Source organism: Physcomitrium patens, chromosome 12 (genome assembly GCF_059467195.1).
Source record: "Physcomitrium patens ecotype Gransden chromosome 12, ASM5946719v1, whole genome shotgun sequence".
Lineage (NCBI taxonomy): Eukaryota > Viridiplantae > Streptophyta > Bryopsida > Funariales > Funariaceae > Physcomitrium > Physcomitrium patens.
The window spans coordinates 16,998,302-17,021,839 of NC_143421.1; the positions used below are offsets into that span (position 1 = coordinate 16,998,302).

Genomic DNA, 23,538 nt, shown 5'->3' on the forward strand with positions numbered 1-23,538 from the left:
TAAGATATTTATTTTATATAATGTGATCTTTGATTCATATATTCTTTAAATAATTAAGATGAGTAGAAGAACAAGACTGAACATTTTTTGAAATTTAGTTTAAAACTTCAATTTTTTTATTTAATATTAAAAAAAAAAAAAAAAAAAAAACAACAACAACAACAACAACAACAACAACATTTTAAGGATTAGATTAATTATAGAAGTTTATTTTTAAAATCCACAATTTTTAAAATAATTGTGGATTAGAAAGTTGCAAATAATTGTTAATTTTTCAAAAATTGAATGTGATCAAAGTCAATCTTGTTTAATAGAACAATATCTTCTTTTCCTTATTGCAAAATCTATTTATTTGGAGGTATCCAAACTTGCTGTAAGTTTGACAAATCAATATGTATAAATACTAGGAGTTAGAATACTGCACATAAATAATAAAAATATATTCCAAATTTAGAATAATAGAAGTCATATTGTATAAGCTTTTTGGATAGTTATCACCAATTAAAGTATCACCAATTGAGTATTAACCTTAAATGTCAATTTCTTGATTAATTTTAACTTTCTTTTTTGAAAAACTGAATAAAAATATCCACTGAATAAAAATAGCATTACATCATGGATATTTCCTTGAAATCTTCTACGAACACAAAATAACATTGGCAATTCAAATCCCAATCTCAAAATCTCAACTCCACCTGATCGGCCGTAATTTGGGCGGTGCTAACAAGTTGTTTGTTTAAAAACATATACATAAAAATAAATAATACCAGGGGCGTGTCAGGGGCGTATCTGGTGCATTTTGCCCAGAGATACAGGAGATGATGATGCGGTGCAGGTCAAAGAATCCAGCATATTCTAAGCAATCAGGATAACAGAAGATTGAGAAGACTGGACTCCAGCGTGCTTTTAGCCTCCTCATGCACGTTACGTTGATGGTTGTAACGGAGATGGAGACTGAAGATGTCTGCACAGGTATCATGCGTGGGGTACAACCCTGCCGCCTCTGTACCCGCACTTGTGGCCTCATTCCCGAGCACGCCTCTGCGTGAGTGAGTGCTGTAATCTTGACCAACTTTCATCACCGATCTCGCACTGCAGTTTCCATGGCTTCCTTCATCTGACAGCTACACGTGCGTAACCCCACGATGTAGTTACCAACCGACAACAATTCAGCAGTGAAGTGACCCATTCACGACAAACAAAGACGTCAGTTTTGTGAAACCAAACTCACTTGCCAACCGCGTGAACACATGGCTGGTAATGCAAACGGGAGTAAATATGATGGGTAATCCCCTAAAAGAATTGCATAGAATGTATAATCAAGAGCAAGCTGAACTTGCAGCACTAAGTGCAATGTGGATGTTGTTGGCTTTGTGCTCTCCCCGCCAACGAATGCCATTCAACGTGTAGCCCTCTTCCATCACACGACATGTGTTCATCCATAACTGGTGAAACCTTCTGTGTGTATACAAAGTATTGTTTCTCAGTGCACACTTCCTCTCAAATACAGAACTCTGTGACTGGATTCTTGTTGGCATGGTATCAGAGCGATATTGAGTATTGTAGCAGAGTCTTTGTTTAAGTCTAGTGAGCAATGTTCTTAGAATATTGGAATAGGTGATATTTTGTGTTGTATAGCACGTCAATTAACAAGTGAGCTTTGTTTTTGTCCTCTGGATTACAAGCAAGAGTGGAAATCATGGCTAAAAGTTCAGGAAAGCATGTTAGTAGAAGAATCCAACAAACTAGTTGGCATCAGCAACTAATACAACTGGCAGTTAAAAATGAAAACAAAACTGAGAAGAGAGAATATTTGGGATTTTATAGAGTATCACATACAACCTAGTAACTACAACTTGCTAACAGTAGTTGTGTTAGGAACTCATTACACCAAATAAGTGATGAGAAAAGCAAAGAACCTAGTACAAGCAGGAATACAATTATCAATAGCTAATAATTTAGTAGGTTTTGTAACAAACTTCGTAGATCTTGGACTTACTTCGAATGGTGTGCATCAAAAGTTTGCATTCAACAACTAGTCTCAACTACTAATGCTAAATAATTAGCTTCATACAATCAAGATACTAAAAAGAGGATTAATGGAGGAGTACATTACCAAGGTATTAAAGTGAAAAATCAATTGATATCTATAGTAGAACCAATTCACAACAAAAGCATTTGTCAGATTGTACACTATGGCTAACCAAAACATTTTAGAAGAATTGTTTAAACTTTAATCAACTTAGATACAATCTTCACCTTTGATTAACTAATATCTAAACTATTTAGTAAAGCAGCATGGTAAAAATGAAGAACAATTCAACTTAGGAACAAAGAGGCATTAGCAATATATTTCAACCACACAATTCAACTACCCACACAATTTTTAGTACGTAATAGAATACAACCTTTAAAAACATGTCTTCTAAATCAAAGATACAAAGAACAAGGATACTATCAAGGAAGAAACCTACAATATATAAAAAAATCAAGGTATATGCTAGAAAGAAGACTTTAGCAAAGTTGAATCAACTACTATAATTAAGAAAAGCCATGATATATTGCACCAAAAAAAATTGTTTCACAAGACCAACTAGCACAAACTAACTTAAACCAAGGTCAATTCAATTTTTTAACAATTGTCAATGCAATAAAGAATTTTGGCATAGCCTTATTACAAATTTTTGGTCTTATAAATTCTCCTCAACATTTGTACATAGACAATGATGTGACTACACATGCTACTGGTAAAAGAGACAATATTAACCAACTTGCAAGAATTGGCACAAGTAAAAAATATCAAAACTACAATGAGAGAAAATCATAATATTGAAGGTGTTGGCATTTCTACTATAAGAATTAATTTTGGTAAAATAAACATGGTAAATATTTTGAATATATCAATTCTTACAAAAAATATATATATATATATATATATATATATATATATATTAGTTAGGATTATAGTAGATATAAGCTACATATAAATAAAATAAATTAAAAATAAATTTAGCTCTTATTTTTGGATTTTTAGATAAAATAAGATTTATAAAATATATAATCTTATTTATAGAAAAAATATCCTTAAAAGTTTTATTACCTGATATAAATAAAAGTAGATTACCACCATCTAATTTTTTTAGCTCCTACAAACAAAGACCTTTTCTAGAATTTCTTATAAAAATTAAAAAAAATTTAGATCCAAAATTATTACTTGCAATTTAAGAAAATTAGTCTCAAATGGAAAAATTTGATAAAATATTAGAATATTTAGAATCTCATTCACAATCACAAATCCCTAAAATAGTCAATCTCAATAATTACATATTATCAAAAAGTTAAGAAATTTGGAACAACCATAAACAACTAATTTTAGCAATTGAAGAAGTATGCTTATTTGGAAGACAATATCCAATAAGAATTAGAACATATTTTCAAAAACCAAAAGTCTATTATTGGATATTATCTATAAAAATAAAAAAACCAAATATCTATTTTAAGACAATAATATATTAAAGATGGGATATTATCTACAAAAATTATATCTAAAATATAGTCAAAAGATCAACTAATAAAGTCTTTATTACATGAAAATGGATGTATAAAATCAAAAAGGGTCCACATGGAGAAGTACAAAAATATAAAGCTAGAATTATAGCAATAAGATTTTAACAAATTACCCAAGTAGATTATTTTGAGACCTTTGCTCCAATTGTCAAGTAGTCCATAACAAGATCTGTCTTGATTATAGCTACAAAAAGAAAATGAAGTGTGAGACAAGTAGATGTTGAGACAACATTTTTAAATGGAATATTGAAAGAAAAAGTTTATATGGAAATACTTGATGGGTAAGTGATCTCACTAATGTTTGCAAATTAAAACATGTATTGTACGGACTAATACAAGGACCAAAGACCTAATACTCAAAAATAGATACTTGACCCTTACATGTATTACAAAAAAATAAAATAATAATAATAATAATAATAATAATAAAATGATAAAAACAAAAAAGAAATTATTGTTTTAGTCAAAAGAGAATGACTTTGAGAGCAAGAAGGCTTTGTGCCCTTCCATTCAACGAATGCCATTCATCGTGTAGCCCACTTCTATCATGTTGATGTTGTGTAGTTAAGAATGTAAGAATGTTTTTAACCTGGAAGAAATGGAATGAAATGGTACTGTCGGCATTTTGCACGAATCATGTGAGAGTGGCTCCCATGAACAAGTATTCCACACGCGTAGGCGTGTTTATCTGGCCGGCAACGCACCTTCGTGGCGAACATCCTCGAGGATCATACCACTTCTCATAGTGAGGTTCAATCTGGTTTACCTCAATCGGCGTTGTTAGTGCTCTGTTACAGATTCCAAGTGCATTGCTGGCAGTGGTTTGGTGTAAGTTGAAGGTGCCAACCGATCCGGTAACGGAGACGCTATTGCTCCGCACTCTCGGATCGCCTAACCGATTGTTACTGAAGATTATATCAACATTTTTGGAAAGCGCATTGTAAATTGGACTGGACTTCGAGGAGGCGGAAAACGCCCTCTTGCTGGCTTTCACTTTTGCTCCGTGTTGAGTCACTTCTGTCCCGATCCTGCCACCTCACTGAAGTGTGTGGCGGTGAAGATGAATGCAGTCAGAGCTTGGGAGTTGGGTCCAAAATAGGTGTTTCTGCACCACAGAACTTCGATTGCGTGAGAAATTAAAGTTGAAGGGCCCGACTCCATAGGCAGTCAAGCATTACAGCACTGTCACCTGTCTGTCTTGGTCAGGTCTCTGTAACTGATAGAGTTGATTAGGACATCCCAGCTACCAGAGTAAAAATTCGTCTTCAAATCTCGGTGAGTATTCTAAACAAAGCTCAGTTTTCAATTGTTAGACACGTGTCTACGCACACCAAACGCTTTCTGCTTTGTATGATGGTGTGAATTGTACCCTGCGCGCGTCGAAGTGATTGAGATGTGATTTCAACTTCTGGCGGTTTAGGCAACGAAGTTCTTGTCCGTCTCTCTCGGCACCTATTTTCTTCAGGGCAGCTTAACTTGTACTGCGCAATAGGATTTTCAGTGAGCATGCCCATTCACTGGGTAATTGGATCCGTCGAATTGCACTCAGGAGGAAGGAAATGTTACCTTGACTTCAATGGAATGGAGTTGGCATATACCCAGCTAGGTCCTATTCTGATGACCACTTGTAAACTCGAAACGAAATATTCTGGAGTCATGGATCAGTAATATACTTGTTAGAGGCCGTAGATACTTGCTGAATAGAAAAGAGCCGTTGGGAAGGAATGTGAGGCAACATGCTTTCTCCGCACACTGCGTCTGCAGACTTTTCTGCCTATTTCTTGATGACATGCATGCTCGACACGACTGCATTATAGAGCAGGAATCCAATTGCGGAATGTACTGGTGGTGCTGCCCATTGACATTACGGAATTGATTCTCGCAAGAACTATTGAGATTTTAAGGCTCACCCTGCTCCAATGTCAGTTTCGAAAGAAGTTCGGGGGTGCCTCGCTTTTGCAGTATGGTGGGTTTTTGCCGTCTTTCCAGCAGTGCCCTTTCTCCCCATTGGCAGGACCGCAGGGTCTCTTCTGGGCGCATGTCTCATGATTGTCCTCGAGGTGATCTCTCCAGATGAAGCATTCGAGGCAGTGGATCTCCCCATTCTTGGTCTGTTGTTCGGGACTATGGTTGTGAGTGTACACCTCGAAAGGGCAGAGCTATTCAAGTATTTGAGGCACGCACTCTCGTGGAAAACTCGGGGCGGCAAGGATCTACTCTGCAGGGTATGTCTGCTAGCTGCTCTGTCAAGCGCAGTGTTCACAAATGATACAACATGTGTTGTATTAACAGGATTTGTGCTGGAAATTTGTAGGCAGAAGAATCTCCATCCCAAGCCATTTCTCCTGGCCCTTGCTTCTAGCTCCAACATTGGCTCTGCTGCTACGCCAATTGGAAACCCTCAGAATCTGGTCATTGCTATCCAGAGTGGTATTAGTTTTGGTCGTTTTTTAACGGGTGTTCTTCCTGGCATGGTAGTTGGATTGGTCGTGAACACCTCGATATTGCTGCTAGTGTGCGGGCGTTCTCTCATACGAGATCCAGGTGGTACTGTGTGCACCCAGAACAAATCGACTCCTGTACAGGAAAACTCAAGGGGAGAAGCCCTGCAGAATGTCCCACAAAATGGCCGTGTAGAAGTTGAACTACGGTGGATTTCACACTACAATCCTTCTGAGTCAAACAGTCCAACGAATGGCGAAATTACACACGTTTATATCGAACAAGGTGAAGTAGTTGGGAGTCCCGTGCAAAATGCTAAGTCAATTGTGGAATCTGAAATTGCAACAGGGGAAGTGTTCAGAGAAAGACCCGTTGATGATATAGAAGCACATGCGGCTGCATCAGGAGTACAAAGTGATGGCCCAACTCCCCTGAGTAGTGTGATGTTATTTGGAAGAAAGTGTGCTGCTAAGACTGGTCGGAGATGTAAGCGCTTAAGAGCATTTTGGATGAAACATTCGCGAAGAATATGGAAAATATGTGTCTACTTAGTGACACTTGGGATGCTGGCTGCTCTTTTAGCCGGGCTCAGTCTTCCTTGGACTGCGATAACAGCTGCTGTGGTACTGATGGTGCTTGATTTTTCAGATGCCGGACCGAACCTTGCCAAGGTATAGTCTGCTCTCACGCCTGTACCGTTTCAAGGAATTAATTCGTTTCCGAGCATGGGTACTTGGTGTACTAAAGTTGCATTGCTATTGATGAGACAGCATGGAATACAATAGTCCCACTTGTCTGTTCGTGAATGAATTTAACCTGTGTAGAAATACATAGTAGCCTTATAATATGGAGGACTAAATTGTCCTCCACATGGCAAATGGCCAATTCCCTGTTGCCTGCAAACTGGCAAAGCAAGCCAGCAGAAAATCACTTTTGACTCCTAGACGCATAATGTTGCAAGTTCTAGAGAGCTGTATCATTCCCTTACCTCCTTGTTTCCCAAGCTTCTTCACCTTTCTCCTCACCTCATTCCAACTCATATTGTGCCCCCTATTATGTCATGGTAGCAAATGCTGAGAGCAAGCAATGCTGCTGATGCCCTGCTCCAGCAAGGTTCTATCATGAACCTATTGGAACATGAACATGAAGGAGAGCAAGAGATGGACGGGTTACCTTGGATGAGCCCTTTCTTTGCATTCTTTGTAGAAGCCCTGGGTGTGCATGTGTATGTAAGTGTGTGTTAGGAAAGTAGTGGAGTTCTCTTCTTGACATAGATTCTTCTCTTTCTTACCTCTCAAGACAAGGAAGTAGTCTTGATTCCATTCTGGGTGCTGATTAGAAGGAGCTGTGAGCATTTCTCTGCATTGATCACAATTATGAGAGATTTCTCCCTGTGGGGTTTTCCTGAGATATGCCAATGCACTATGGTATATTGTTGTTCTGCTCTTTGAAATAATTTGTTCCTTTACATGTGAATTCCATTGCTAGAATGAAAAAATCTTGTGCAGAGACTACAGTGTTGGATGAACAGAAGAAAAAAAAAACTTTGCCAGGTGATTTTAGGATCATTTGTCCTAAAGATATTTTAATTAAACACATTTCATAATTAATTAGACGACATGACTTTCCGCTCTGGCTCTGGTGAGTTGATTGATTCTGTTTCGGCTCACTTCCTGAAATCTCATCTGTAAATCTCGTTTGTTCTTGTGCAGGTATCGTACTCATTGTTAGTGTTTTTCTCTGGCATGTTCATTGCTACTGCGGGCTTTAACGCGACTAATGCTCCCGAACAATTTTGGTCAGCAGTAGAACCACATGCCCAGATTTCTACTGCGAGCGGGGTAGCCGTACTCTCTCTGGTTGTTACTGTGCTGTCGAATGTGGCATCCAATGTTCCAACAGGTATTGATTATTTTATAAACTGTAAGCCTTAAGTGATATATCTCAGTACCTTGCATTGATTTTCTTCGCCCAATTGATATATATGTCCGACATATACTCAAGTTACACTGATCCACTTACTTTCGATTGTTTGTGTTGATTTGCAGTTTTGTTATTGGGACCAAGGGTGGCAGCCTCTGCTGCAGCTACCCCGGGAGCAAGTTCTGAAAAGGCCTGGTTGATCTTGGCGTGGGTGAGTACAGTGGCTGGGAACTTGACGTTGGTAGGCTCGGCAGCAAATCTAATCGTCTGCGAACAGGCCAGACCAACTCCATCAGACAAAGCGCTCCGTGAAGAGCGGATGAATGAAGGGCCAGCCAAGTACCACCTGTCATTTTGGAACCATCTGAAGTTCGGATTTCCGTCTACTTTGGTAGTCACTGCTGCAGGTTTGGTGCCTTTCATTCGAAAATTCTGACCTTTTGGAGCATTGGTCGTGTGTGTTGGAATCAACTTCTACGATGATTCAGCGTGGAGGAGCACTTCATGTGGTAATGTTGTGCACATTTATTGGCCGAGAGCTTTACATTGGTAGAGTCTGCAGCTTAGCTGTAAAATGTACACAAATTAGATCAACATTACCATATTCTGACCTTCTGATGGAGCACTGGAGTACTGGCTGTATGTGTTGGAATCAAGTTCTGACATGATTCAGCTTCGCGGAGCACTTCACGTGGTAATGTTGGTCTAAATCGTGTACCTTTAATACTACTTCCTCTTCTTACAAGGCGGACAATGCCGTTGCCATCCCTCCTTACTTCAAGGCCGTGTACCCAACGCGAGTACAGAGGCATCTATCACTGTGGGTCTACTATTGTCGAGCGCGCTACGGAAAGGCTTGACCCCCTTCGGTACGCATCTAACCTTCAAGTACACCTTGCGGATGGGCTCCAACGCCCTCTTCCGATCCGCGCTTGCGGATTTCAAGACCGGTCAGCTTAACGCCGAGGGTCGATTGGCTGCTGGCTTCGGTGCAGGTGTTTTGGAAGCTGTTGTGATCGTCACTCCTTTCGAGGTTTGTGCCACCGTCTCGTGTCTGCCTTTTGTTTTCTTTTTGCTTTGTTTTTTTGTTTTGTTTTTTTTTCCAAGCTTGCTCTGTTTGCAGAGTCATTAGAGTTTTTAGGAATTCTCGTCGCGTGGAGTGGATGGTATGGTTTCCACTGCGAGAAATTCAACCAATTACATTTCGCGTTCTTGTTTGGTTTCTGTTGTTTGCCTGTGTCTGTTTAGAGGTAGAACTTTCGTGGCATCACTTAAATTTTTGTGGACATCCACCAGTTTAATTCATTTCAAAGCTGATCGATCGTGGGTCCGAATTGGAATAGTCCCGAAGTGGGTCTATCCTTCGAGTACTGCGAGGCTTTATCATTTTCTAAAGTCGAATTTCTCGTGGTGACGGTCGTCCTTCTATGATACATACCTCTTCTTGTGTTGAAAGACCATACATGCCTATGACACACTCTCTGCTGACCAGCACACTAACCTAGTTGTAGATATATCTGAACTCGTCGACAGTAAGCTTACTTCATGGGCTATCTTCTGGGTGTGTATCGATGATCTTTGCTAGCTGTGTAATTGCTTAACTGGAAACTCAATTGCACGATTATATTTGACACGGAGGTCTTCTTTTGTAGGTTGTGAAAATCAAGCTTCAACAACAGAGAGGATTAGGGCAAGAGTTGCTGAAGTATAAGGGGCCTGTGCACTGTGCCACCACAATTGTGCGTGAAGAGGGGTTGAGGGGTCAAGGCTCATATTGGCTCCTTTGAGACATTATCCAAAGTAGACATCTACATGAAAGAGAACCATGAGTGCATGCCACCTCACTGGCAGAGACAGAGGAGTTTGGGTGACGCACAACTTGCCAGTATTGACGGTCGTTAATCTCAAATACCACCCCGCCAGATTCACCCTCATCTCTCCTCCCCACCAGGCTCCCAAGTGACGCTCCGCTACTGAATTCATAGCCCCACGGCTAAAAGTATCGCCGCTGGAAGTTGGGGGGCAATAAGAAAAATCATGCCGACAATTCATTACCCCGCATCATTTGGCTCTGGTGGTTGAAAACAACACTTGGAGCACTACACCATGCATCTGATTGGTTTTTTTGTGATCATGTGTGTAAATTGCGTGAAAAAATAAATTCTCGGAACTTTACTGATGAATCAATAGGAGTTGCATGACAGAGAGACAAGAACTGAAGAGAATATCTGAAGCTCAGAGTATATGTACATTCTACAAGCTCAGCTAAGGAAAAATCAGTGAATTATATTAAGAATTCTTAACACTAATCCTACAGGTGTAAACCCAGGTGCCACATGTCAAAAAGAAGTCCCGCAGAACATCTAAGACTGACGGTGGTCGATACAGTGGGATGGAGAGTGGTGCTTATTTGTGTTACATTGTCTCATTACGTTGCGACTGGAAATGAACTTGCTAAATCTTGGTTCCAGATCTGGGTTTCATAAGGCGGATGTTCAGCATTCTTCCTTAATCGACGAGTTTTGACACACCATTCTGGAACAATGAAACCAGGCAATGTTTCCAAGGTGATTTACATCTGGATTCTCACTTTCTTTCTTTCTGACAACGGAATGCCAAAACCATCCTCGCCTTCATTACTCAATTTTTTACTCATTACTTGTTTTTCAAATCAAAAACCTTCAACATAAGCGTAGTGCACATGTGGTTAATATGTGTGTGACATCAAACAGAATGGTGGAAATTACCTTTCCATTAAATTGAGCTTTTTCAAAAGTGTTATCTGTTCAATTTACGACAAGCCAGATCCAGAAGAGCGAATAGATGTGTTAGTGAGCGACCCAGAAGAAATGATTCATTCGCCGTCATCGACTTTAGATCGGGTCCTAGTTTATTTCCACCCATTTGTTAAAGGATCGTCGGTACAGTGGAACAAACGAAGCACTTTCTTTCCCGAGTCACTTACGGCAAATGCGTCTTCGATGATGCTGCTGCTTCTCCAAGGAGAGAGATTTATTTTCTTTACGCGGCTCACGAGGTTTGCTCAGCATTGATGTCCTCGTGATAGCATCAAAATGTACCAAATAATGCACCGCGTATGTCTGCAGACATTGGGTCATTCGTCAGTATAGTGAGCACAGGATAGGAATGGGCTTCAGAAATTCCCTGAGTATATTTGTTTAAGTCGGTTCCCTTTGACTCTCTAAAGTACTACTAAAATTGATGAGGTTCCAAAAAAATTCCTAAATTCGGATCCAAAAGTGGCCAATGGAGCCATCATTGGCCGTCATGGATGCTCCATGATTCGCTTCGCGCCACATTTAAAATATAAAATATCAGAGATTCTACAGATTCCTTGTGAAATTGCCCTCCTGCCCTCGAGTAGTCTTGCGCTTTAGGATTCTTCGTAATGGGATCAAGTCTGACAGCCACCCCATTTTCCACCTTTTGGTCCTAAATTGTCGGTAAAATTGGTTACTATAAGGATTTTTGGAGATTTCGGAGCACCTCGTCGGTTTCCTGGCAGAAAGGGTTTGCAGCTCTGAGGATCAGTTTCTCTCGTTCTCGTCGAGAATCAACAACACACAAGTCGGGTTCTCCGAAATAAGAAGATGGAGGTGTGCCGAAAATTCTGCCTGCGCGTCTTCGATGTTCCAGCACTGCTTGCATCGGCTCCCCATTCAGCAGATTTTCGTACTGGCCATGTGAGTGATAATCCCATCTAGCCGACATGGTGTGTTTCCTTGCTCTGGACGTGATACTAAATGTGCGTAGCTGAAATTCAGGGAACTTGTGTGTTGCTTATGCTTCGATACAAACGACTGGCTCGAAAGAATCTGTGAAAATGGCTGACACCGAGTGTTCCGTAGCAGACGAATCTGGTAGTGGTGGTGGTGATGACGATCTCTATCTCTCGCGCCCGCTCTACCTAAATCGTAGTTTGCCAAGGGTTCCTCGTTAATTTGTTAAATCGATCGGTTGCCTGAACTTGATCTGAAGGCGTCTCAGGATTGTTGTCGTTATCTAGTCAACGAGCCCGTCGCTATCAGTGTTGTCTAATTGCTGATAACCGACACATCATTCAACTCAAAGTGTGTCCGGATCTTACACGTGATGTGGTTATTTATGTATTTGTTTTAGTTATTTGTTATTTGTTATAGTTGTTCCAGAAGAACAACAGTGTCCTACATTTCTTTTGATGACTCAGGCATTCTATCATCCTATCTCAGTGGCTATCCCTCCAAATGTTTAGGACTCCAGAAGTTGAAGTGTAGTCCCGGCTCTGAGTTCCTCCTCCTGAATTTGAAGCAGTGGTAGATTTCTAGTTCTCCCTCAGCAAGACGAAATCCTTCCAGCGAAAAGAATTCCGTAATGATTGGCAAACGCTGGTTGCTCGTTTTTTAAGCGAATAGGTAGGGCCGACCCAATGCCATTCCCAAGCAAGCTGCAGTAAACAGCTTGGATTCTTCGGAAAGAATTGTACATTGGGAAATTTGTGTGTTCCTAACTTAGCTCTATTCTATGCAGGAGTATATATTTTGCGCATGGATGGGCGAGCACTTCAGATGATGGCGAGCGTCAATCTTGAAACCTTTAGAAGGAATCCTTCTGCAATAATCAACCTCAAGGCTGACTATCAGAAAACCAAGCCTGGCTAAATAAACCGAATTCCTTTGGGGGAACCAAGACCAAGCGCGGTACCAATGGATTGTGTCATAGAATTGTATGATGCTAGTTCCAGTTACCGACAATTTCAGTAATTGTTCAAGTCTGGATCAGTTTATTCCAGAGTGGCGATGGCGTGGACACCAGAAGTCAAATTTGTCCAGGGATGTATTGCCTTCGTGATATGGTGGGTGCTGGCAGTCTTCCCAGCATTCCCCCTGCTACCGATTGGGCGAACGGCAGGTTCTCTAGTGGGTGCTTCTCTCATGGTCGTGTTTGGAGTGATATCACCAGACGATGCCTTCAACGCGGTGGATCTCCCCATTCTCGGACTCTTGTTTGCCACTATGGTTGTCAGTGTTTACCTTGAAAGAGCAAAAGTATTCGATTATTTGGCCTCAGCACTCTCATGGAAAACTCGGGGTGGGAAGGATCTCATGTGTAGGGTGTGTGTACTGGCAGCGATATCTAGTGCTGTATTCACAAATGACAGCACCTGTGTTGTGCTGACTGGATTCGTTCTCAAGCTTTGCGATGAGAAGAAACTCGATCCCAAGCCGTTTCTTATAGCTCTTGCTTGCAGCTCCAATATTGGCTCTGCTGCGACTCCCATTGGCAACCCACAGAACCTCGTTATTGCCGTGCAAGGCAGACTTGGATTCTGGCAATTTGTTTTTGGGATACTTCCTGCAGTTGTAGCTGGGATGCTGATCAATATGATCGGGTTGTTGTTGATATATGGGTCTCACCTCTCGTTGAAACCAACTGGGAATGACAGTGAAGAAATCAATGGATCAGATTATGCAGATGAAGACATAGGGTTGTTACAGGACGATGACACGGAGCAGTCAGCGTTGAGAAGCCGCAGCTTCCATGTCGAGACTGTAAATACAAGAGGTTCTAGGTTCCCTTGGAAGTTTGTGAACAAACACAAGGAGAAGATATGGAAATCACTGTTGTTTTTTGGCCTTATTGCAATATGGATAGCTGGTGCAGCGATGCATACATTTGAAGCAGGGGTGGGGCTCCCGTGGACTGCTATCACAGCTGCCGTGATTCTGACGGTGGTCGATTTCTCAGATGCCACTGAAACTCTGGACAAGGTATTGTGCTCATCTGTCTCAATAATTTTTTTTCTATTGCACAATTTTCGGGATAAATCATCTCCTACTGAGTAGGAAATCACCTCTGAGAACCAACGGGCTCCCAGTTTTGTGGAAATCAACGTTGTAAAAAGATCGCAATTGACTACCCTCTGAAAGTCCCACAGCATGTCTAACCGTGTTCAGAAATATAATTGGTGTGATTGATTTCTCTTGTTCATTTGCTGCTGTGTGACGTATGCCACCTTCAGGTTTCGTATTCTATCCTGGTTTTCTTCTCCGGCATGTTCATCACCGTGGAGGGCTTTAACAGAACTGGAGCTCCAGCACGGTTCTGGTTAGCAGTGGAGCCTTACTCCCGAATCGACACTAAAAGTGGCAAGGCAATCCTCTCGGTAGTTGTGACCTTTCTCTCAAACGTGGCATCGAACGTTCCAACAGGTATGCGGCTCTGCACCTATTATACCCAACCTGGGATCTCACTCAGCACATGTAGCATCAACTGATTCCTGCATTTCTCACCATCGTCTCCTTTCGCAGCCTGAGAAAACAGTTGCTTATTTCAGTCGATGGGTTGTTGTGTGGTTGGATCACAGTGCTGCTGTTGGGTCCAAGAGTGGCATCATCCGCTCAGGCCACAGATGGAGCCAGTCCTGACCAGGCATGGCTGATTCTGGCATGGGTGAGCACCGTAGCCGGGAATCTGACGCTAGTGGGGTCGGCAGCCAACATCATCGTGTGCGAGAAAGCTCGAACTGACCCCAACAAAAGCTACAACTTGACGTTCTGGGAGCACCTCAAGTTTGGATTTGTTTCAACGCTAGTTGTCATTTTTGTAGGCTTGCCTTTCATAGGTTAGATAGATCGATCATGCCGCTGTTGGTAGATGAGATTGGAGTGGGAGGATTTCATCACAAATTCATCGTTTCTAGTACATTTCTAATGCGCCATTGCAATCAATGAACTGTGATACTACTCGAATATCCCACCCATTAGTTTGACTATGCTCATAATGCAATTCTTTATTGGTTTTCTTATTTATTTTTCTTCTATTTTATTTAAGTCCTCCTTTAATGTACTGTTCTGCTTTACAATGAATAATGTTAATGAGGATATGGGAGGATAACTTTATATTTGAAATTTTTGACAAATATCAAAGAATGGCACATCAAAACGCATCTTACTCTGAGAATGAGTGCCAAGAGCCCATCTGGAAGTATTAATGAAGCTTCCCGTCTTTGCTCTGCAAATTACCGTGCGAAATGTAATGCCAGACGAGACCAAGCAGTACTAACTTTACACTCTTAATACTCAGACACGAAATCCGCAACACGTACTCAATTCCAACCATGTCTGTGCTGAACCACCAATGTGTCACATCAACCGTAGGATGTAAATGGAATCGGAGCTACCAAACCGAAACCCTTAGCATTACAACATGAAAAGTACTTACGTTACGATTACGATATTGTTGAGGAATTCAGTAGTCCGTAGATAAGGTGCGCTAACTTTGCCAGAACCGATCGATGACTGCAAACGGGGAAAAAGAAATAAACACAATGACTAACATGGATCACATTAAAACACACACACAAAGAGAAACTCTGAAAGAGCAGATGTGAACAGGAGAGGATCATATGTAGTTTGTACATCAATGATTTAACTTGCTCGTATCCATTACAGAATTAAATGAGTATTCGACTCTCTTGAGCATGAACTCCCTTAAAATACCAAATTTGATTACCAAACCACAAAGACGATGCAAAAACAATTTGTCACTGAATGTACGATGTGAAAGAAACTCATTAACTGATGAACAACTCGAAGGCAACTCTCATCATCAAAGACAACGTCATTCTGCAAAGATAAAATAAAATACAAAAACCCTAAACCTGGAGGAATGTTACTCCCGATGTTGCATGATAGAACCCCAACGATTGCAGGTCACGATTCCAGACGCACAGATTGTGAGATCATCAATCAAAACGTTTAGTTTGAATTGCATAGAAGACACAAAAGGAACACCCAAAATTTCGACGGAAAATGTCAGAATTCTTCCAGCATAGAAAAAAAAAAAACAAACAAACAAACAAAAAAGAAACGAAAAAAAAAGGGGGTTGAAGCTCCAGTCACTGTTGAATAGAAAGACGAGACCGAAAAGGAAAGGAAACCTGAGAGGTTCAGAGAAAAAGCTTTTGATGAGTTAATGCGGTTGTTAGCGATGCTGCATCCTCTGACGCAACTGCATGAGGAATCGTCCAGTTTCAAACTGCAGACACGATGAGATGTGGATGCTTGGGAAAGGAGTACGTAAGTCGAGGATGAAGCGCCGAGGATGAAGCGCTCCATCGAGGACATACTGAGTGATTCGATGATCGGTGGAAAAAAACACCCGTCTATCAATGTGGGGATTGAATCGCTCGCCTCTTACAGAGACCCACTCCCGCCTTTCTCTTTGATCAGACTTTAGTCAACACTGAGGTGGCACATGAAAACTCGTAACAGTTACGAAAGATTTTTTTTCATTATAAATTTACACCGAAAAAAGCATTTTAAATTTTGAAGTTTTATTAGCTACAAGGTGTTCGTTAGTCAATTTGAGGCAATTATATCATTATTTACAAAGAGTACTGCCAAAACTTATTGAGAAAATATAAAGAATAAATCATTGGTTTATTTTATGAACAGTCAACTACATGGATGAGTAGGTGCCAACGAATACTTAAAATGATTAAACATTCACCATTCACCATGTTCAATGACCATCGAAAGTATTAAACATGCGAATCGGGGAGAAATACTTTCCCTTCTCCTTTTTGTTACCTGGTCTCCATCATCCTTTCAGTCAGCCTTGCGTAGTAAGAGACAGAACCGTCACAAGGATCCAGCGTCACGCCCCTGGAACCAGGTTCCTTCTGCCGCAATAGCTCTCTCTCTCCCTCTCTCTCTCTCTAGCTGAAACCAATCACAGCGAAACTCTGGAAGTCCATTTCCAGACGTTACGAAGCAGAAAATTGACAATGTAGACTAAATTGAATCTGGAGGCTTTTCGGGGATTAAATATCATGTTTATGGTGTAGAGATCACAAGTAAGAAACAAACAATGAATGAATCTGAAAAGAATTCTTAATTGCTGCCTAATTCCGTCCGAGACCGGAGCTTTTTCTAATCAGCGTGGTCATGGACATGTCCTTGCTCGTTAGTCAGTCGACTTAGTCGTCTATCTGACCGCCCTAAAATTTGGTTGCAGGAATAATCGCTAAGCGCCCAGGAGTTGCGGAATGTTTTTAGGATAAGTGTAGCCAGAGCCAAAGAATCTCTGCGAGATCAAAATGTTGGTCTTCTCAGTGGGGTGGTAAGGATCCCAGAATACGTAGTCAAATCGATTGGGGCAGAAGGTCATGTTGGGCAAGCAGGGGACGAGGCCCCTGTATTGCGGTCCCCTTCCACAGCACCCGATGTCCTTCACGGTGAAACCTACAACACAATTTATCAAATGATCACGTCAAATCCACAATACAAAGACCAGCCAAGGCCATGAATCTGACATTTATTAAGGGTTGGAGTTTCAGCAAAACTCACCATAGTCGCGTGGTGATGCTATGATCTCTCCTACAGCCCTGTAAACATCTAAGTAGATGTAGTCGGAGCCAGGAAGATTGGCATTGAGCTCATCCACAATCCGCAGAATACCTTTGTTGAAGTAGATTGCATCCTCGTTGGCTTTCTCGTCGCAAATGCCGTTTCTCCTCAGTGCCAACGTGAGCTGGAAGGGGCAGCAGCCGATGGGACCAAGTGATGCTATAGCGACTTTGCGTCCTCCCATGCTGTAAATTTGCTGCACCCGATGGACAATTTATTTTAATTCATGTTCTAGCTCAGAGACATCTTCGTGGTGAATGATCACTCGAATTTGAATACTTACTGAGAGCTGGCCTTTGTATTTGTCAAGAACCATGTCCGTGTATTGGGTGACGGTCATGTTCCTACTGAAAGGGGAGCCAGGGATGAAGTAATTGTCCAGGAAGTCGTTGGAGCCGAGATTGAAGTAGAAGAGCGACTTGGAGAGGAGTTCAGTGGTTGCCTCCTCACCAATCTGTGCAACGATTTGGGTCTTGGTGTTGGCAAAGTCTTGTAATTGCTGATCCAGTGATATTCGCGAGATCTATAACAAACGGATTGATCATCAGGTCGATCACTTGCAAGCAGTTGATGCACGTAATTGCAACTTCAGTGGCCCGAACATAGTTAAGTTTGTGATAAGGCATGCAAAGACAGTTTGCAGCGAAAATGTGTTCGAGTTGCGATACCGACTGGCTTACAAAGAGGTAACCGGAGGAGGGCAAAATTCCAGCAGCTCCAGAAGCGTAGTTCACCCCGTTCAAAATTGCCGGTCCTTTAGTTTCGGGAGCCATATATGGAGGGATGAAATCCGGAATGCCAATCGATTGCCCTGCCACAACCAAGTTTACCAGAATCAATCCGGCGAGTAGACAAGCTCATCGCAGAAACTGCTTGAAGTTTACAAGCAAAACACTCAATAATCCTTTTTCTCAGTTTTCAGCAAAACAGGACTTCACTTAAAATCCAGCGGAGCTGATTAAGTGACTGGCTTACCAAGGATATCGGTGGCGGTTCGACCGTTGCAGTATCTCCCGGTGGCTTTCCCATTGGGGAAGTCAATGCCATTAGGCGGCGCATCTGCCCTGGACAGTGTGCGAAGGTAGTTGTTGTTGCCTGGGTCTGAGAGCGAGTCGCCGAAGATGAAATAGGCCGGTGCCAGTCTCTTTGTCTGAGCCATGGCTTCTGATGCTATGAGAAGCACCGTCAGGGTAAAAACTACAGCGCATCTTCGTGAATACTCCATCTCTGCAGCACATGTCGCCATCTCCAGACATGTTAGTGGGAGCTGAGACAAGCAACATTTCATGAAATACGCACTAGTGTAACGTGACAGCAATACAATGCCAATGCATCTTCACGTGTGAAAATCATTACTGAACTTTGTTGAGCAATGCCACACTCTACTAGTCATCGTTACACTGCTGCGGATGAAGCACCAAAATATCTCAACTTTCGCCCACTTCTGCGCTAGCTTCTAAGAGTACTGGATGAGCACAAGTTCAGTTGCACATTGCTTCGAACCTGACCAACAATCACCATGCAAGACGAAAGCAACTGAGTGACAAACGGCGATATCGATTGAGAAGCGCCGCTTGAAGAGGAGATAAAATGGCCAGAATTGAGAGCTGAGCTGGTGAGGCTTATAGTACAAACGGGTACTGAGAGTGAGGTATTCAAGAAGGATGAGCTCACCTGAATGGCGATGAGTAATAGCTGCAGATGAAACTGCAACGTTAGTCTCAGCTTCCGATATTAAGCATCCACGACGTTCTCGTAGATACAACTGTGGCTTCAAGGATAAATAAGAAAAACAAAAATAAAAACATAAGCAAAAGAAAGCACCATACAAACTTGATATCCCTGCGGCCTGTCAAAGACAGCCTGTTGGGAACACTACAGCCGTGCTTTTGCTGCACCTCACATCAATGCAACATGAGTTTGGACTCTTGCATATTCAATGCACGCTTGTAGGCTCGGCATCATTTCCTTACGTCAGGGGCAGGACACTTTAACCGACACTAATGTCACTAGCATGGGGATCACAACCCAGCAATCCCTCTCAATACCTCGACTACTGCGTTGCCCTCATCAGGTGAAATTATGTCTGAAATAGAAACGCGGCACCGTACTGCGCATCCAACGTTGTTGCAAACGCCACGCAGAACGGGGGGGGGGGGGGATGTGGTGGGGGGATGGGAGAGGGGGGATTGTTTATTCCACGCGCAGACTACAAAAGGGGGTCGCGCAGGAGGGGGGGTGGGGTGAGAGAGTACGTTCGTCCGTGATGTTGATGCTGATGCTTATGGGACTGCCCACTTGTCTGTCGCCGTTGCTGGTTGTTAGGTGCCACTGCTGCATTCACGCCTCGTCGCCGTCGCCGTCGGGATTCATTCCACCGTCGCCTTGCAGAGTTGGGGTGACTAGTTTCTCACCCCCATCCATCTATGTCCGTGTGTGTTAACTGATTATTCTAGACCTATTTATTCTGTGGTTGTATATCCTAATTTAACGCTGGGCTTGGCACCATGAAAGGCATGGTAACATCAAGGCTGTCATCAGCATTATATATATTATTTATTTATTTATTTATTTATTAATGTCTTTTTCTTTGTTAATGTTTTATTCTTGTGTGACAATTGAGGGTGAAATTAATGTTGAGATGAAAAATAAAATGGTCTTTAGTGTAAATTATGGTTCTATTTCCAATTTCTGATGTAGTTGTTATTGTACAGTAATCTTCTTGCATATATAGATAGATATATTCTAGTTTCATTTTTTTTTTTAAATATGTATATTGTTGGATTTCATTAAAAGCATATTCAAATTACAAAATACTATTTAGAATGATAGGAAAAGTAAATAAATAAATAGGTGGTGGATTGTGGTAACAACATCAAAACTGTCATGGTTTGTGGTAGATGATAGATTGCAGTGGCATTAGCAATACTCTATTGTGTGTGAATATATATATATATATATATATACAAGCATACATACACTATTTATTAATCCCTTCACTATTTGACTAAATTGGTGGTGGTAGATACTTTATGCAAAACTTATTATTTCAATACATTTTTTGGACTAATTTGAGGTTCAATCCTCAAGTTGATTCATGTGTGTTTAGTGTGTCTTTTTAATAATCATATAAAGATAAATAATAATAATAATAAATAATATATATATATATATATATATATATATCACTTGTACAATATACATATGGGTATTGTCAATGCCACTACAATTTTTGCTACTATTGCCATCAACTCAACATACATTTTTAGCATTCTATTCTAATAAAAAGATGTTAGTATTTAATATATACAATCCACCACCTATTTCTTTAGTCTTTTAAATTCTAATTAAAAAAAATCTAATAGTTCCTTATTTTTCCTTTTCAAACTATATAAAATATAATGTAAATTAAAATTAAAGTTATTTTAAAAGTTAAAAAAGAAAAAGTTGTGGTGATGATAGCAAAAACTAAGATGATAAATTGTGGTAGGAGTAGCAAAAACTGTGGTGGCAATAGCAACACCCCTCCATATGTGTATACACATATATATATACAAACCTAAATCCTGAACTTAATGTAAAGCTTCATAATCATCGTGATAGTGGATCTCCATCCTCAAGAGCCAGGTTCCATGGATCTATCTTTTCCGGGGTCCGGTGACAAATTCAATTAATCAATCGGGACGAATCTGACGCCCACGAGATCCGTGCCTGGCGAGTGCCGGAAAGGAGATCTGACACACTACAAACACCCTCACCCAAAATCATGTGCAGGCAATGCATTCAATTGAAATGAAATCCAGAGTGGTACTTGAATCTTGCCCCAGTCTAATACAACCAAACACCCTCTGCCCCAATTGACCACTCAATCAAAGACTCTTTCAAGTCATCCTCTTCGAACACCGCCGCTTGTAATGCGTTCGCTCGCACTGATCCATCCCACTGGAGTTTCCGCAACGAGGAGTGTTTCGAATCATCGACGACCACCCACACTTGGCTTTGTTCAATGGAGCCACAAGAGTTAGGTGGCAGACTGTGAAGCTATGCATACATTGTCAAGCTGTGCAGTGTCACTCTCAGTTCAGATTCAGAGAGTGGGTGGAGCTCACCATCGCACCTGAGCTGTGACTTCACTGCGTCGACGATTGTGAGATTGGCTTTGCTTGCGTTTGCGTTGCGGCGGTATGACCCTTAGAGACTGGAGTTGTGACAGCATTTCTTGCATCCGAATGTCTGCATGATGGTGCAGTAAGTATGAAGGTGTTCTCATGGAGTGGATCTGGTCCAATCTCCATGATATATTGGACCCAGATTATATTGTAGATTGTGCAATATATGTTCAGTACTAGAGACATGATACTATTGAATAACAATAATAATAACTAACTAACTATTTGTTAACATGAACAATTTCTCTATGTTTTTAGAGACATGCAAACAGTTTTGAGATTTTATTTTGATAGTCAGAATGCCATTTACGAAGATTTTAATCCGTTTTTTAATTTTTATAATCAGACTAAACATGTTAACATCAATTTTTTACTTTTGTATGGAATCATGTCCAATCTTAAACCTTATGAATAAATCAATGTAGCATCAAAAATGTTGATATTTAACCAAAGTAATATAAGTGCATTCTTTTAATGATTTTTATTTTTTTGATTTTTACCTCTAAATAATTCAATATTAAATTAGAAGTAATACAAAAGTAATGAGTTACTAGTTGACAAGTTACTAGTTTTACTGTTGTTCATGTCTTAGTAATAGGAATATATATGAGTGTCGAGGCCATAACACCAAAATTAGATCTACAACCAAATCATGAGGAATTATCATTAAATATAAATAAAATAAAATAAACGCCAAAGAAATCTACTTTAAACCATTCTAACAAATACACTTCCACAAAAATATTTATTCAATCAATTTGTGAAGCAAAATATCCTAAAACTTTCTTGCAAAAATAATAAAAAAAACATATTAAAAAAATAAAGAAGAAGAAGAAGAAGAATCAAGCCCTGCATTCTACTTTATGCAAAGAGAAGTGGCTTGTAGATTGATTTGACCAATTCTACGAAATTTTAATGTATTACAAATTGGAATGGATATATTCTTTAACTCAAAAATAAATAAATTAAAAATATTTCATTCTTTAAGATAATTGCATATGTAAAAGTTGAAGGAATAACTAATGATTATCCTACAAACAATGCTGGATATGAAAAAGCTTTTGCTAATATGTATTTAAAGAAGACTTGGTTATTACAATTTTAATATGATGTAAGAAGCTTCACATTTCAAAATAAATCTTTAAAATTGACACTAAAATATGATTTTTAATTTTTTTACAAAGATTAATATGTGTTGAAGTGAACTTATTGCAACCATGTGGCTACAATAAAATATCTTTTTTATTTATAAAAAAAATAGTCATAATTCGAAAATATTATTTATAAATTTCTTAATGTTTAAAAAAAATATATATATATCATCATTATTATCTATTACTTACCATTTGTTTCAATTACTGTACCAAACACATTTGTTTGTTTGTTGTCATGATGTACATAATCAAATAAAAGATGGCAAGAACATGTGAATATCTTTATGTGATAATTTGACAAAATGATTTTTTGGGATTTGGACTTTCTTCTAACAAGGTAGGATTCAAATTTGATAGCTATCATGGAGACTATTACATTACTATATCTCAAGTGATATTTTGCTTTTCCTTTTATTCTTATTTTCTAGTTATAAAGCAAGCACACAAAGTCACTTATTAGTAATAATAAAAATTTTCATAATTATATCATATGCTCATATAGATTTACAAATATTTTGATGATAACATATCCTTTTTTAACACTCATATATGATATATGATATATATATATATATATATTGGAGAATGTTGAATAGACCTAGATTTTTACTAAGTTGACCTACCCATGATGAAGAATATGGTAGTTGTGATAGATGTGATTGATTTTTATTGGTTTTCTAATAGTGGAGAAATGAATCTAGAGGTCACTTGTTTTTCTCATGATGAATGGGTCAATTTAGTAAAAGCTTGGGTCTATTTAACATTCCCCTATACATATGTATAATGTATACTCAAAACTAAATGTATATTATTTTGAAATGGTTATATATTTATATTTGTTTACAAAGTGAATAAAAACATTCATTGAATTCA

General features: G+C 39.9%; 3 protein-coding genes across 5 annotated transcripts; 2 read left to right on the top strand and 1 right to left on the bottom strand.

Moving 5' to 3' along the window:
• Nucleotides 1-4,996: 4,996 nt before the first annotated feature.
• LOC112289330 (silicon efflux transporter LSI2) lies at nt 4,997-10,241 on the top strand. Of its 2 annotated transcripts, XM_024534469.3 has the most exons (5): nt 5,345-6,680; nt 7,518-7,562; nt 7,722-7,911; nt 8,058-8,965; nt 9,585-10,241. In XM_024534469.3, exons 1-4 carry the CDS (start codon nt 5,487-5,489, stop codon nt 8,366-8,368), a joined length of 1,740 nt encoding a protein of 579 aa, XP_024390237.1. In that variant the 5' UTR covers nt 5,345-5,486; the 3' UTR covers nt 8,369-8,965; nt 9,585-10,241. The 2 variants fall into 2 exon arrangements, with proteins under 2 accessions (XP_090111178.1, XP_024390237.1); XM_090255052.1 differs by lacking the exon at nt 7,518-7,562 and having other exon boundaries at nt 4,997-6,680.
• Nucleotides 10,242-11,024: 783 nt separating this feature from the next.
• Nucleotides 11,025-14,737, top strand: LOC112289331 (silicon efflux transporter LSI2-like). Of its 2 annotated transcripts, none has more exons than XM_073537647.2 (4): nt 11,025-11,636; nt 12,460-13,700; nt 13,952-14,141; nt 14,297-14,737. In XM_073537647.2, exons 2-4 carry the CDS (start codon nt 12,729-12,731, stop codon nt 14,557-14,559), a joined length of 1,425 nt encoding a protein of 474 aa, XP_073393748.1. In that variant the 5' UTR covers nt 11,025-11,636; nt 12,460-12,728; the 3' UTR covers nt 14,560-14,737. The 2 variants fall into 2 exon arrangements, with proteins under 2 accessions (XP_073393748.1, XP_090111179.1); XM_090255053.1 differs by lacking the exon at nt 11,025-11,636 and adding an exon at nt 11,686-12,344.
• Nucleotides 14,738-16,746: 2,009 nt separating this feature from the next.
• Nucleotides 16,747-18,926, bottom strand: LOC112289332 (GDSL esterase/lipase At4g16230). The gene is made up of 6 exons (XM_024534472.3): nt 18,846-18,926; nt 18,318-18,569; nt 18,011-18,153; nt 17,626-17,865; nt 17,283-17,538; nt 16,747-17,177 (listed from the first exon to the last, which is right to left on the bottom strand). Exons 2-6 carry the CDS (start codon nt 18,565-18,567, stop codon nt 16,960-16,962), a joined length of 1,107 nt encoding a protein of 368 aa, XP_024390240.1. The 5' UTR covers nt 18,568-18,569; nt 18,846-18,926; the 3' UTR covers nt 16,747-16,959.
• Nucleotides 18,927-23,538: the final 4,612 nt, after the last annotated feature.

Excerpts from the sequence above, each read along its gene's own strand:
- LOC112289330 (XM_024534469.3), top strand. The coding sequence starts at position 5,487 with ATGTCAGTTTCGAAAGAAGTTCGGGGGTGCCTCGCTTTTGCAGTATGG. Across the intron at positions 7,563-7,721 it reads GAAAAAAAAAACTTTGCCAG|GTATCGTACTCATTGTTAGT; the intron begins GTGATTTTAGGA and ends GTTCTTGTGCAG. Across the intron at positions 7,912-8,057 it reads GGCATCCAATGTTCCAACAG|TTTTGTTATTGGGACCAAGG; the intron begins GTATTGATTATT and ends GTTGATTTGCAG.
- LOC112289331 (XM_073537647.2), top strand. The coding sequence starts at position 12,729 with ATGGCGTGGACACCAGAAGTCAAATTTGTCCAGGGATGTATTGCCTTC. Across the intron at positions 13,701-13,951 it reads CCACTGAAACTCTGGACAAG|GTTTCGTATTCTATCCTGGT; the intron begins GTATTGTGCTCA and ends TGCCACCTTCAG. Across the intron at positions 14,142-14,296 it reads GGCATCGAACGTTCCAACAG|TGCTGCTGTTGGGTCCAAGA; the intron begins GTATGCGGCTCT and ends GTTGGATCACAG.
- LOC112289332 (XM_024534472.3), bottom strand. The coding sequence starts at position 18,567 with ATGGAGTATTCACGAAGATGCGCTGTAGTTTTTACCCTGACGGTGCTT. Across the intron at positions 18,154-18,317 it reads AACCGCCACCGATATCCTTG|GGCAATCGATTGGCATTCCG; the intron begins GTAAGCCAGTCA and ends TGGTTGTGGCAG. Across the intron at positions 17,178-17,282 it reads AGCATCACCACGCGACTATG|GTTTCACCGTGAAGGACATC; the intron begins GTGAGTTTTGCT and ends ATTGTGTTGTAG.